This window comes from Strix aluco, chromosome 10 (assembly GCF_031877795.1).
Source record: "Strix aluco isolate bStrAlu1 chromosome 10, bStrAlu1.hap1, whole genome shotgun sequence".
NCBI lineage: Eukaryota > Metazoa > Chordata > Aves > Strigiformes > Strigidae > Strix > Strix aluco.
The window spans coordinates 25,482,749-25,495,389 of NC_133940.1; the positions used below are offsets into that span (position 1 = coordinate 25,482,749).

Consider the following 12,641-nt stretch of genomic DNA (forward strand, 5'->3'; position numbering starts at 1 on the left):
AATGTACTGTAGTTTCAACCCTCTGCAGGCAATCATCTTAGGTTGCCACAGGCTGGGGTGTGTGAGCCCCTTTCACAGAAAGGGCACCCTAACAGGACAGTATTGCTAACTATTTTTAACTCAAAGAAAGAAAAAATATGAACTTTATCTAAAAGGAAGTGTTAGAAGGAAGGTAAATTTTACTTTATGCGGACCAGATGCAAAAGGACACTAAGACAGGATCTTTTAGAGTACAAAAATGCAATTGATACTTCTGTGTTTTCTATTCTTGAAAAGATGTAAAATAAAACCCACAAAGTTGTTAAAATACAGTCTGAATTTTCTTAGCAGAGAAAGTAAAGTTTATTTGAATGTAGCATGCTATATATAAACATAATTGATTTTTAAAGTTAAAAATGTTTTTCTTTTTATAAATATGCTTATGAGATTTTATCTTTAGAAGCATTCAATAGGATTAATACTATAAATTTTTTAAAATAACATAATGCTGAATTCTGAAAACACAGTATCCTATCAGGAAAGTTAGTCTACATGTTCAGAGAATTTTCACCTCTTTCCTGAATTTTCTGATACTGACAAAACAACATAAGAAACACTAAAGTAGATACTCTCCAAATATTGTGCTTTACAGCATAAAATATCTTACATACATTCTTTTTCTAAAATACACTTTCAGCATTTGAAATTATAAAAAAATGAAATTAATGCAAAACAAATAAAAGCCTTCATTAGAAATTGGCACACAAAAAGAAAATATCATGCATGTGGAATATTATGTGCTGTTTTCAGGTGTTTCTTTTCCTGTTTATTCTTGATTCTTAGCATTCCCTTAATTTCAAATAAACCATAAACATGCTTATATAAATGCTATATAATGTTACACAGTGGATGTGGTTTTTTTCTTACCATATTTCTGCTGTACATGAGAGAAAGCTGGTAATCTTCAGCTGAGGTCAAAGATTGTCATATCAATATGATATAAAAATTTCATTTTGTAAGTTATATTCAAGGAATGTAATTATATGACTGTTTTAAAATTTAATGCATGGTGATTATCCCAAGAATAGTCAAATTAGTTTAATGCATACTGACAGATGGTTAGTGGGCAAAGATGAATCCATGAATAACCTGACACACTGATCAGCATTAAAATATCACATATCTGTGCACTGTGAAAATGATTGCAAATTATATTAGCATTGTGTTTTGACAAAAGAGATTTCTTTCTGTTGGCACATAGTTAATAACATAAAGATACTTTAGCCCTACTATTTTTTTAACTTGCACAATTCAATTTAATATACTGCTAAAAATGGGCATTCTGTCACAGTACTAGCAATGTTGGAGGTTGAATAACAACCAAATTCTATGCTTCTCTGATTTGATTTTAAAGTTAATTTAGTAATTTAATTTCTGAGTATAAAAATGAAGTTACTTCTGCAGAGAATATTGTGTTGCCACTGATATTTATGGGCAAATATTTACTTCTGTGCAGTTCGATGTTGAAGGTGTTTCTCTCTTATTCATTTTCATTTACTTAGAATATAAAAGCTCTTTTTAGAAACATTAGCATTACTGCCAACAGAGAAAAGAACAAAGTTTATCAAATCTTATACACCCGTTTATCACTTTACTACTGCATTTTATAAATAACAGATACACTTTTGTAACAAACTGGAACTATTTAAACATTATTGAATTTTTATGTATTAGGCATAATAAAATAATTGACTTATGCAAAATTTTTGTAGTGCAGGAAGACACTTTTGTGCTCTAATAGCATAATGGCTCAGAGATAAGTATTCTCTATAATGAAGGACTAGTGAGATGTGTATAGTCAGTACTGCTTTGTGGAAATGTCTTCATGAAACTCCACCCAGTTTAGTTTCACAATATTTTAGTCCTCAGGGCAACTTCACAACAACAACACATGCTCCAGCCCTTCCAATATTGACAGGAACTTCCTAAACAAACAAAAAACAAAACAAAAAACCACAAAACAAAACAAACAAACAAACAAAACAAACAAAAACAAAAACAGGAAAAGAAAAAGGAGGAAAGGTTTTTAGTAGACTCCTATGGATGGGACTAGAAGAAACTGCTTGCAGATTAAAAGGAAAGCAATTTGTTTATTCAAACTACTGTACTGCTAAAAAAATTGGATTCAACTACAGCTCTAAAAACACAGTTTTGACTTTTTGGGAAAAGGCTTTAGCAGCCACTGAGAGTTACAGGAGTGTAGGCTGATGTTGTTGCTCTTAACTTGTAAAAGTCCTTCATATCCTATGTTCGAGAACCACGGACTGAGTAGGATCTTGATAGTTTTAAATATTTCCTCTTGGTCTCAGTAGTGATGGTCATAAATATGAAAGCTTGGCAGTGCCACCAGTAGAGGACACTGCTGACAAACACACGCCAGTGCTAACAGCAGTGAATTTAAACACTTCAAGTATAAAATGATTTGTGCAACCTGGCTCACTTGCCCATGCACTGCCTCCATCCTTTAGTCTGAAAAAATTGTAGTTATTTCACAGGAGAGGCAACTGATATTTTATACAAGCCCAACTACAGTATTACTGCATCCTAATATACCATTTTTCACAAAAACAGTGATAATTTTGCAACATAATAATTTTTAGTTTGTCCATTATTCAGACGGAATTCTTCCTATCTGCAGGAAGAATTCCTATTACTTATTAGGCAATTCTTCCTATTACCTCTGTCCATTCGTTATTTTGAGCATCGTAGGACTCCACAGTATCCAGGTATGTATGGCCATCATAGCCCCCAACAGCATATAACCTGTCCCCCAGAGGACAAATTCCAACAGCATCCCGAGGTACACTCAAGGGGGCCACTGTTGTCCAAGCATCTGTTTTAGGATCATACCTAGGATGTTTTATGATCAAATTTAGAAAAATACATTGTAGAAACATATTTCAAATTCAAATTACTGATATTTGCTTATTTTCTCCTGAATTGTAGTTCAGTTTACACCATGAACTAGTATAGAGAATTATGAGTAATGTGATTAAATACTTAATTTAGCCACTAGAGGGATCTTGAAGCACATGAAAAATGCCCATATTTTCACTTTTTGATTACAGGCTCTCCATTTTTATCAGATTAAACAATCAATACATTTTAAGTATAAATGAGGCCTGAGGGAATGATAGCATGGCCATCAGTTGACTCAGCAAAGTTAATTCCAATATATTACTCTTCTTTTCTCCATAAAGATTTTTGTTTTCCTTGTCAGAACAAATGTTTTCAGAAAATTTCAGTGTAACAGAAGTTAAATATCTCACAGACTTGATAAAAGTTTGTAACACAAAATGCCTGGCAGGTTTTCATATCAGTATTGATTTTATTTCTGGTATATACTCAGTCAGTTTCCCATATAAATTCAAACGATTTCCAGGGTAGTTCCAGCTTTTCACCATCTAACTGAGAACAAAACTTAGCCATTGGTATTCAAACAGGGAGTTGAATACTTGCTCAGTTTTCTTTTCTTGTCCCCAAATGACACAAGTGTCAGTGGATACCCACGGCCCATTAAACAGCCAGAGGAGTTGTCCCCACTCATTATTTTCCTTTCTCACCCAGGGCTCAAGTGTTCTCTTGTCCTCCTACATTGTGCCACATGCCACCACAGTGGCAAAGCAACATTTGACACACAATACTTCTGTTTCTGAAAAAGAAATGTCCAGAATTTGCGTTTTCTTAAGAACTGTGCTCATCAGTGGAGATTAAATAAGGATTAGATAAACAGTATTTTCATTTTAATGGTAATTACTTAGAGAAATTGATATAAAGCCAGGATTTCACTGCTTACACCTGTGTGCTACCAAAATGATTAGGCCGATGTATTAATGTACTATTTAGTTTTAAAGAGTGAATTCAAGCTATAGTGGTGTGCTTTGGTGCATGTTTACTTTTTTCCCTGCTTCCTAAATTAGACTCTTAGCATATATTTTAGCCCCATTTCCTAAAGCAACATAGTTTCTTACAGAAATAAGGTTCTTTCTATCAGTCTCCTCCATCAGAAAACACCTGTGTAGTGAGTACTGCCTGTTTGAGTATGTGATATTATAATTTTAACCTTTTGGTCAATATCAGCCAAACTATTAGAGGAAGACACAACTGAAAAGTATTTAGTTCCTACAATATATGACACAAGTAGCCCAAACCTAGATTTTTGGCACTTGAGAAATAGAAAGGTCATGTGTTGAATTTGTCTTACTTGTTGTCTTCACCTGGCTCCTGGGCAGCTCAAATAGAAGGGGGAGCTGAGAGGAATTTGCTTCTTAAGGTTAATTGTTCTGTTATCACAAGAGCATTGGAAATAAGAATATTATTTTAAAAAGCATAACGTGTTTTACAAACATAACATTCCAATTGTGAAGAGATTTCCCTTGTTGCTATAAATTATTTTAGATTTCCTTCCTGGAATGCTAAAAAAAAAGAAAAAGAAAAAATTCTTTACCTTTCTACACAGTCGGAAAGTCGAGAGCAGTGGTTGGAAGCAGGTGCATCATGACCTCCCACAGCATATAAAAACCCATTGTATGTTGCAACACCAACGCCCCCTCTTCTCTTGGACATCGAAGCACATATACTCCACTTGTTTGTGTGCGGATCGAAACATTCCATTGATTTTAAGCATGAGCTCCCATCTCGTCCACCAACAGCATACAGTCTGGGATAATTACCCACAAGAAGGCAAACAATTTCAGTCTTTAGTCTCTCATTTTAATAGGAATTTTATTTGGTTAACTTCATTCAGACCACTTTAAAATTATCATTATGCCCATTATTTGCTATCTGACAGCTATGCTCTGGAACTTTCCTTGCACAAAGGGTTTTGCATGCTGTATGAAGGAATGCATATTCTTCATTTGCAGTGTAAATTTTCAAGCAGTCACATATGAAAATTAAGCTTAAAAATACATGGCAGCTTCTTTAAATGTGAGCTATAGACAGAATTTAATTGAAAGATACTACATATGTTTGAAACATACTGGTAGTATTCCCTATGACAGGCTTATGGAGTATTTGACATCTTAGTATCACATTAAGCATTTTTCCTATACTGTTAATATGTAAAAGAGCTTTAATAATATATATATCAAAAACATATGTCAAAAATATATTCAATATATTCCAATGTATTTAAGAAAATCTGCTGGACAGAGTTACCATACAGGTATATCATCTTGTCTGTTCAGCCTAAAGGCATTAAGCAAAAAACTGGAGATTTAAACTAGCTGAGGTAAGAATAAATGGTGGAAATCCCCATTAAGAAGCATGGGGGGTTTGTGGCTTTTTGTCAATCAATTTTACAAATCCTGAATTTCTTTTGTATTTCAAGCTAACTTAGATGCTGCTACACTATATAGTATGCATACTGGACGTAACAGCAGACATGTTTAAACATTGAATATGCCAATTGTTCAGGTCCCTTTCATATCCTGGCTGTTACTTACTGCCATGAAATTGAATTTACTAAGTGCAACTAATTAAAAGACCTAGGGAACACATGGACTTGTACAAAGTCACCTAAAACAGATCAGTTTAATTTTGGTTGAGAAGTGCCTGTTTTTCTCCAGTGACTGGAAAAAATTTTAGACCCCTCTGATGTATAATTTAACTAGAAAATTCTTGACCACTGTTAGAATAATAGAAAATTTCTAGCTCTCTCTTCTAACGTTTGTGAAGGGAAGATAGACTTGAGTTTGGTTGTGCAGTTTGTTGCTTGACCAATAAAAAACATGAGGACTTGGTTTGTTTACTTTTCACATCATGCCATTAGATACAGACTACTTGTTTACACAGCTTTCACAGAGAGAGGAAATCACTGTATATACAAACAGATTGGTTGGGATTTTTTGTTTTCCATAATGTGTCTAGAAACATGGTAATGTTTCCCCTTCTCTAAGTAAAAGAACAAATATACCATTATTGACTGATGTTTTCAATAGACCATTTATTGATCAAAAAGTGTTGCCCCTCAGAAACTATGGCATGACTTAGGGAAACAGGAAAAGGCGAAGCATTCTGCTTGGTTAGACCACAGCAGTAGCACAGAATGATGGACGTTTGATCTTGACTTCCCCTGGTATGCCAGAAATTACATCACTAGACTAACAGACGTGATTTAAGCCAGGCTGGAGACAGCTTGTATCAGGAGTGATTGAGAACAGAGTCAGGATCAGGCTGGATTTCCTCTTTGACAAAGTGGTTTCCTGCATGTTGCTGTGGAAGGTACCAACAGGAGTTTCTGGTGAAGTTTGTGCTGAAAACATTTCCTCTGAGATACAACAGGCACTTGAACAGACAGTTCTGCCTCTCTTGGCCTTTTGAGTTAATGATTAGTATCATGTCATGTTTGAATGCAGAACCGTGACTTGTATGTGAAGAAGTTTTGTATTTGCATGTATCTGTTTGCTGATGTCTTTGTTGCTGCTCTTTATCCTTCTCTTTCTCTGGAATTTAAGAAATTAACAGGGAAGCCAGTGATAAAGTTTCATGATAAATGCAGTGGTCTGCCTGCAACTGTAATATTCCCAGGCCTTACAAACTGTCATTGCTAAGAGCTTTCCACAGATCTAAGTAAGAAGGAAGGTTGGCTGAAGCCATGCTCTCCAACATAACCTGGGGCCTTTTACACGGTTTTTGTATTTCCAGCACTATCCTATGTTGCTGAAGAATGAAAATAAAATTCTGTTAGGTATTAATTTATGAATTGTTATTCCTCATCCTAAAATAAAATTACTTTCAAATGGAAATGTACAACAGTATGTAACGGTGTAACGCTGTTTACTGCGGATTACACAGTAGATTCACACGTTTCTGTTCCCATGTAAAAGTGCTTGAGTGGCTTTAGTGTCTTAGGAGGATGTTTAAATAAGTTTTGAAAATCTTGTTGGGAAAACCAGTGTACAGTGAACACATGATAGTGTGTTTAAGCAATAGATGAAGGGCAGAATAAATCTGGGTAGAATAAGACTTATAGAAGGCTGTTTATTCCACACCTTATTATTAAACTTGACTTCCTTTTGAACACACCATATACCTTGAACCTTTTAAAAATTATTATTGACTGTCAACTTGTATGTTAAAATTGTAGATGCATGCAGGAGGTGTAAAGTAACGGATGGATGACTTCATTTCCGTACAGCTTCTTTCAAATGGTGCTTCCTTAGACACAGTGATTTTAAAATGTAAATATAAATTTAGAATATTTTTTTAAAGTAGCTGATCTTATAGAATCATAGAACGGTTTGGGATGGAAGGGACCTTAAAGATGTTCTAGTCCGAATCCCCCTGCCCTGGGCAGGGACACCTTCCACTAGCCCAGGTTGCCCAAAGCCCCGTCCAACCTGGCCCTTGAGGGAGGGGGCAGCCACAGCTTCTCTGGGCAACCTGTCCCAGTGCTTCACCACCCTCACAGGGAAGATTTCCTTCCTTATATCTAATCTAAATCTGCCCTCTTTAAAAGCTAAAAGTCAGTTTAAAGCCATTACCCCTTGTCCTATCACTATATGCCCTTATAAAAAGTCTATCTCTGGCTTTCTTGTAGGTCCCCTTATGTGGTATTCTAGAAATTCTTATATGCATGTAACAACATTTTCTAATTCCTCTAACTTAAAAGGGCTGAAATATGTTTAAAACACAACTACAAGTTTGAAAACAATTTACCATGCAACGGAGGAAGAGCTTTCTTTTCTTATTTTTGTACATTATGTTTTCTCTTTCTTTTCTTGATGTGATTAATTACGATAAGATTAAAAAGAAAATTTAAGAAACTGTATTTCCAAAGAAGGAAGCAAATGAAAAATCAAAGAAAGTTTTTCCTATTGACATACTTGCTATTTAATGCTGCAACCCCTACAGTGCTTCTAGGGGTTGACATGCTAGCAACATAATTCCATTGCCGTGCTTGGGGGTCCCATCTTTCTACGGTATTAAGGTAACTCCATCCATCATGGCCACCAACAGCATACATTGGTCCTTCAAGCATTGCTACTCCTTGAAAGATAGAATTAGGGACAAATTACAGTATCTAATAATTTCAGTGACCAATAGCGTATTAACTTCATACTTTAAATCCCTGTATGCAGATAAGCAATTTCAGCTGGTATTAAACTATCTAAAAGCTGCCTTGTCATTTGGCAGAATAAACAAAGATAAACAAAATTCTTCATATACAGTGTTTTTCTGAATAAGTCTTATCTTGTGCCAAAAGATTAGAGGAAAGCTGCTTTAGTTCTGATATTCTCTTCTTGGACTTTTATCTCTTCCACTTCTATTGACCTTGTTCTGAAACAAATTTGAGCCCCTACATGAGAAACAATGCTACTGTTTTAAAAAAACGCAAAGGTTGAGCCAGGCAATGAAAAATATGCCCAAATCAAACCACCTATCCTTATTCTGAGCCAGCTGAAGCTCTGTAGTCTTGCCAGCATGAAGCCTGAGTGAATGGATAGTCCTTACTTCTAAAGTACCATAACATTTTAATGCCTGTAAGGGGAACACACTTTTGGATAGGAGCTGGCTTGTATCTGTTGTCCTTGAGGCACAGGAGAGGGAACTTGGCCATCTCTGCAAAGCTCTGGATGTAGCCTGTGTCATTGTCCTTCTCCAGAGAGAGGGGCTTTGGTGCCCCTCCTTTGGGGAGCTGCTGCTGCCGCTGCTGTTTTCTTCCTTTGTTAGATAAGGGGAAATGTTTGAATCTAGCTGCTTAAAAGTTTTCTAAATCTGTCTTTTCAGGCCTAAATATACATGGCCTGATTTTTTCAAAAGTGCTAACTCTCCACAAAATCACACTGAAGTTAATAGGAGCTGTAAGTGTAAGGCAGCTTTGCAAACCAGGCTGACACACAGATAGAAGCCTAACTTTAAGCACTCAAATTTACCACTGTGACCTACTTGTTAGGTAGAATTATGCCCCTGCAGTTGGTAATTATAAAGACTTCAGTGAGAATTATTTAATATGTTTTGTCTTCTTTCCCTTTGCTACCTACTAGTATTTGCTTTTATAAATTTGACAGACTAGCTGGTAACAACCCTACGCTATACTTTCTCCGCCAAGCAACGGAGAAGGTGATATAGGCTGCAAAGCTTTACCAGATAATTCTGGATCAATCTTTTTCTATTATTCATTAAAATAAAAATATTCTATGTCATTTGAATTTACCAGTGATTCCAAGTAATATCTGCTTCTGTAAACTTTGGAGAAGCCAGCTTTTTTATAAGAACTGTGATATGTCAATCATTCAGAAATCCTCATCTTCCCTCCCTTACAGTCTCCTCAACTGTAAACTTATCCTTATTTTTTTATAGTTCCAGAAGTAAAGTCTAGATTTCATATTCATATTATTCATTCACTGTGAATAACGTTAAGGATTATTGTGCAGTAAAGACCTTGTCCTGGTTTTGGCTGTGACAGAGTTAATTTTCTTCCTAGTAGCTGGTACAGTGCTGTGTTTTGGAGAACAATGTTGATAACACACTGATGTTTAGTTGTTGCTAAGTAGCCCTTATGCTAAGTTAAGGATTTTTCAGTTTCCCATGCTCTGGCAGCAAGCAGGTGTACAAGGAGCTGGGAGGGAGCATGGCCAGGACGGCTGACCCAAACTAGCCAAAGGGCTATTCCATACCATGGGATGTCATGCCTAGTATAGAAACTGGGGGAGCTGGCTGGGGAGTGGATCACTGCTCGGGCATCAGTCAATGGGTGGTAAGCAATTGCGTTGTGCGTCACTTGTCTTTCTTGGGCTTATTTCTCTCTTTTTTTCAAATTGTATTCCTTTTCATTACAATTGATTTATTATTCTATTATTGTTATTGTCATTATTATATTTTATTTTATTTATTAAACTGTTCTTATCTCAACCTATGAGTGTTACTTTTATTTCTGATTCTTCTCCCCATCCCACTGGGAGGGGAGAGGAGTGAGCAAGGAGCTGTGTGGTGCTTAGCTGCTAGCTAATTATTAGTGAAGTTGTACTTATTTCCTTACCGCAATGTTTTCTTCCATGTGGGTAATTCTCTGATCTGATTTTCAGAGGTGTTTGGTACCTATGGGCTTAACTTAAGTCATAATTAAAAAAAAAAAATTAAAATCAGATTGTTACTATATTGCAAACATATCTCTTGACCGCTACATTGGACAAAGAGTTGATTATTTTCACTGTTGGTTATGTTTTGGAACTTTGTAAAAGCAAAATTAACTCTGGAAGACCAGTGCAATTTAGGTGAATACTAACTAGTATCACTGTCATAAAATTATGGCAATAGGCAACTCTGTCTGAAAAATATCTTCTACAAATATTGCTGCATGTTATGAAATGCTTTGCAAAGTTATGTCAACAGAGTTTGTGTCTATCAAAATTCATGTGTATGTGATGCAAGGTATTTACAAAGAAAGAGCACCTCCTACCTAGGCCATGTCTGTGCGTCGACATAGGAGGCATTATAGTCCAAACTTTGGTGATAGGGTTGAAACATTCAACAATGTTAGAAGTTTTCAGACCATCTCTTCCTCCCACAATATAGAGCTTGTTGTCAATTACTGCAACTCCAAACTGTAATCGTCTACCATTCATAGTACCAATTTGTATCCAACTGTTAGTCCTAAGGTCATATTTTTCAATTGTAGTGGTACCTGTTAAAAACATAAGTATTATGAGAATATCCATGAACTGATCAGTACCCAGCAATCAGTAGTTGGTACAACCCAAAATATTATTAAATTATAAAACGTTGAAATTCTGTGTGTGAACTTTTACTGAGGCTCCCTGAGAACTTCAGTTACGAAATGTGAAACTAGTGAGAAAGTTGCATTAATTGCATGCATATATGACTGTCAAATCTATGAGAATAAATTGGGGGCAAGAAGATGCAGAACTGAAAGCCAGCAAATTTTTTAATACTGAAAATTTTGGAGATAAGTTAAATCTGTTATTCATTTAAATACCGTGAGTGTAGGTTATTCATAGTTTGGTTTTGTTTGGGGTTTTTTTATATTCCTTATGAATATGGTACTTCACAGATGTGTACTCCTTGACCATGTTTGTGCTTAAACCATTAGTGGTATCAAAAATAGAAAATGTATCCACGTGTCTGTGTTGGGACTTGGGCATGCATCTTCATGAATGGTTTGGATATTTTCCTTTTTATGATGGAGACAGGCAGAAGACAAACTTGGTTCCCACAAGTAGCTTCCCTGGGGTTCACCTTTGCAGCAGCCTTGAAATAACTGCTTGTCTGCTGTAACGTATAAGCTGTATTTTCAGTTTTTTCAGGTCACTGATCTACTAGTAATTTTTTTACTGCAACTATTCATAAGGCCCTAGCTCTTTGCCATTCAAAACTGACACTTTTCCATGCGCTGGCTCCTGTCAGTCACTCAGCAGCCATAATTGCTCCTTCAGGAACTGATTTAGCATTGTGGGGAGATAGCTGAGTAACAACCAAGGTGGAAGAATCAATTGCAAGTTGCACACACAGTGCACCACGGAGCTCAGCTGCAGCTCAACTGAAGGCAACCAAATGAGAAAAACAGAGCAGATTTCCTGCCTGTTCCTTGACTGGGATTTGAGACTAGAGCAGTATTTTGAGAATTACAATAGGCAGTTAGTGGCTAAGGAATGATTTACAACAGTCAAGCAACCATGCAATAAAGCAGAAAAGAAAGGGAGCATTTGCTTTAGAGATCTGCTAGAGATCATCTGCTATACTCAATAAATTCAGTGAAATAAGAGCTTATTATATTTTTTTCTCTCCTCTACATGCATTTCTGGATGCATAGACTGGGAAGGAATCTACCAGATCCATCTGCAATAAGAGAAAGAAATTCGACTTTTTCCCCTTTCTTGTCGTCTTTTATTCTGAGCAATTGGATTTCTTTGACTGTTCTTTCAATTTTGTTAGTCTGTTTGCTCTTTGCTTTGATTCCTTTTCATTTATGCTATGCTAATATGTGAGTGCCCCAGAGTTCTCAGCTTCAAAAGAAGTATCTCGCACACTAACTAAAAAACAGGAAAAATACATAAAGGTATACAGTGTGTTCATACATACCCTGTAGGCTGTAATTTTTACAGAGGCTAGAAGGTAGGTTTTGAAAGTTAATGTGGTTTAGGCATAAATTCATTTTTCAAAATACAAGCCCAGAAGTAGCTCTTTGATCTTCTTTTGATCATTTGAAGTTGAGATTTGACTTCATATACCACCTGAGATAAGCACAAAGCCAAACCTGGCATTCCCTGAGAGTTTTGTTTATCACAGAAAGCATATTATTGCCAGACGTGGTAGTTACTCCCTTCTTGGAACTGTTCTTCCAGTGCATCATAGTCTCTTAGGTGCTGTTTCCTTTATCTTACAGTCCAGCACAGGCTCCAAGTGTGAGTCAGAGCTGTAGAGGACAGCAGGGAGGAGAGGAAGTGCTGTTCTTCTTAACCATCAAAAGGCAAAAGTTCAAACAATTGGCTTTATTCCAAGGTAATAAGTAAGAGAGGCACCAACAGGAAGTGCAGATGTTGACTGAAATAGCCCTTTCTTTGCATAACCTTTACTGAGGAAAAACTGTTAGAAAATTTTATTCTTATTTTGGTAGAAGTTAGTTTAAAAATTACCTT

The 12,641-nt window shown here is 36.0% G+C and overlaps 1 protein-coding gene across 5 annotated transcripts in view; it reads right to left on the bottom strand.

Moving 5' to 3' along the window:
* Positions 1-307: 307 nt before the first annotated feature.
* KLHL4 (kelch like family member 4) overlaps positions 308-12,641 on the bottom strand; it is a 100,061-nt gene continuing 87,727 nt past the window's right edge. For 4 of the 5 annotated variants that reach the window (XM_074834786.1, XM_074834788.1, XM_074834787.1 and 1 more), the window contains exons 7-11: positions 10,445-10,669; positions 7,869-8,031; positions 4,487-4,699; positions 2,718-2,889; positions 308-1,964 (exon numbers count right to left, since the gene is read on the bottom strand). In XM_074834786.1, the coding sequence (XP_074690887.1) occupies positions 1,905-1,964; positions 2,718-2,889; positions 4,487-4,699; positions 7,869-8,031; positions 10,445-10,669 (833 nt within the window). In that variant the 3' untranslated portion in view covers positions 308-1,904. Of the gene's footprint in view, positions 1,965-2,717; positions 3,692-4,243; positions 4,700-7,868; positions 8,032-10,444; positions 10,670-12,641 lie in introns of all 5 variants that reach the window. The other variant, XR_012624544.1, reaches the window with a different exon arrangement.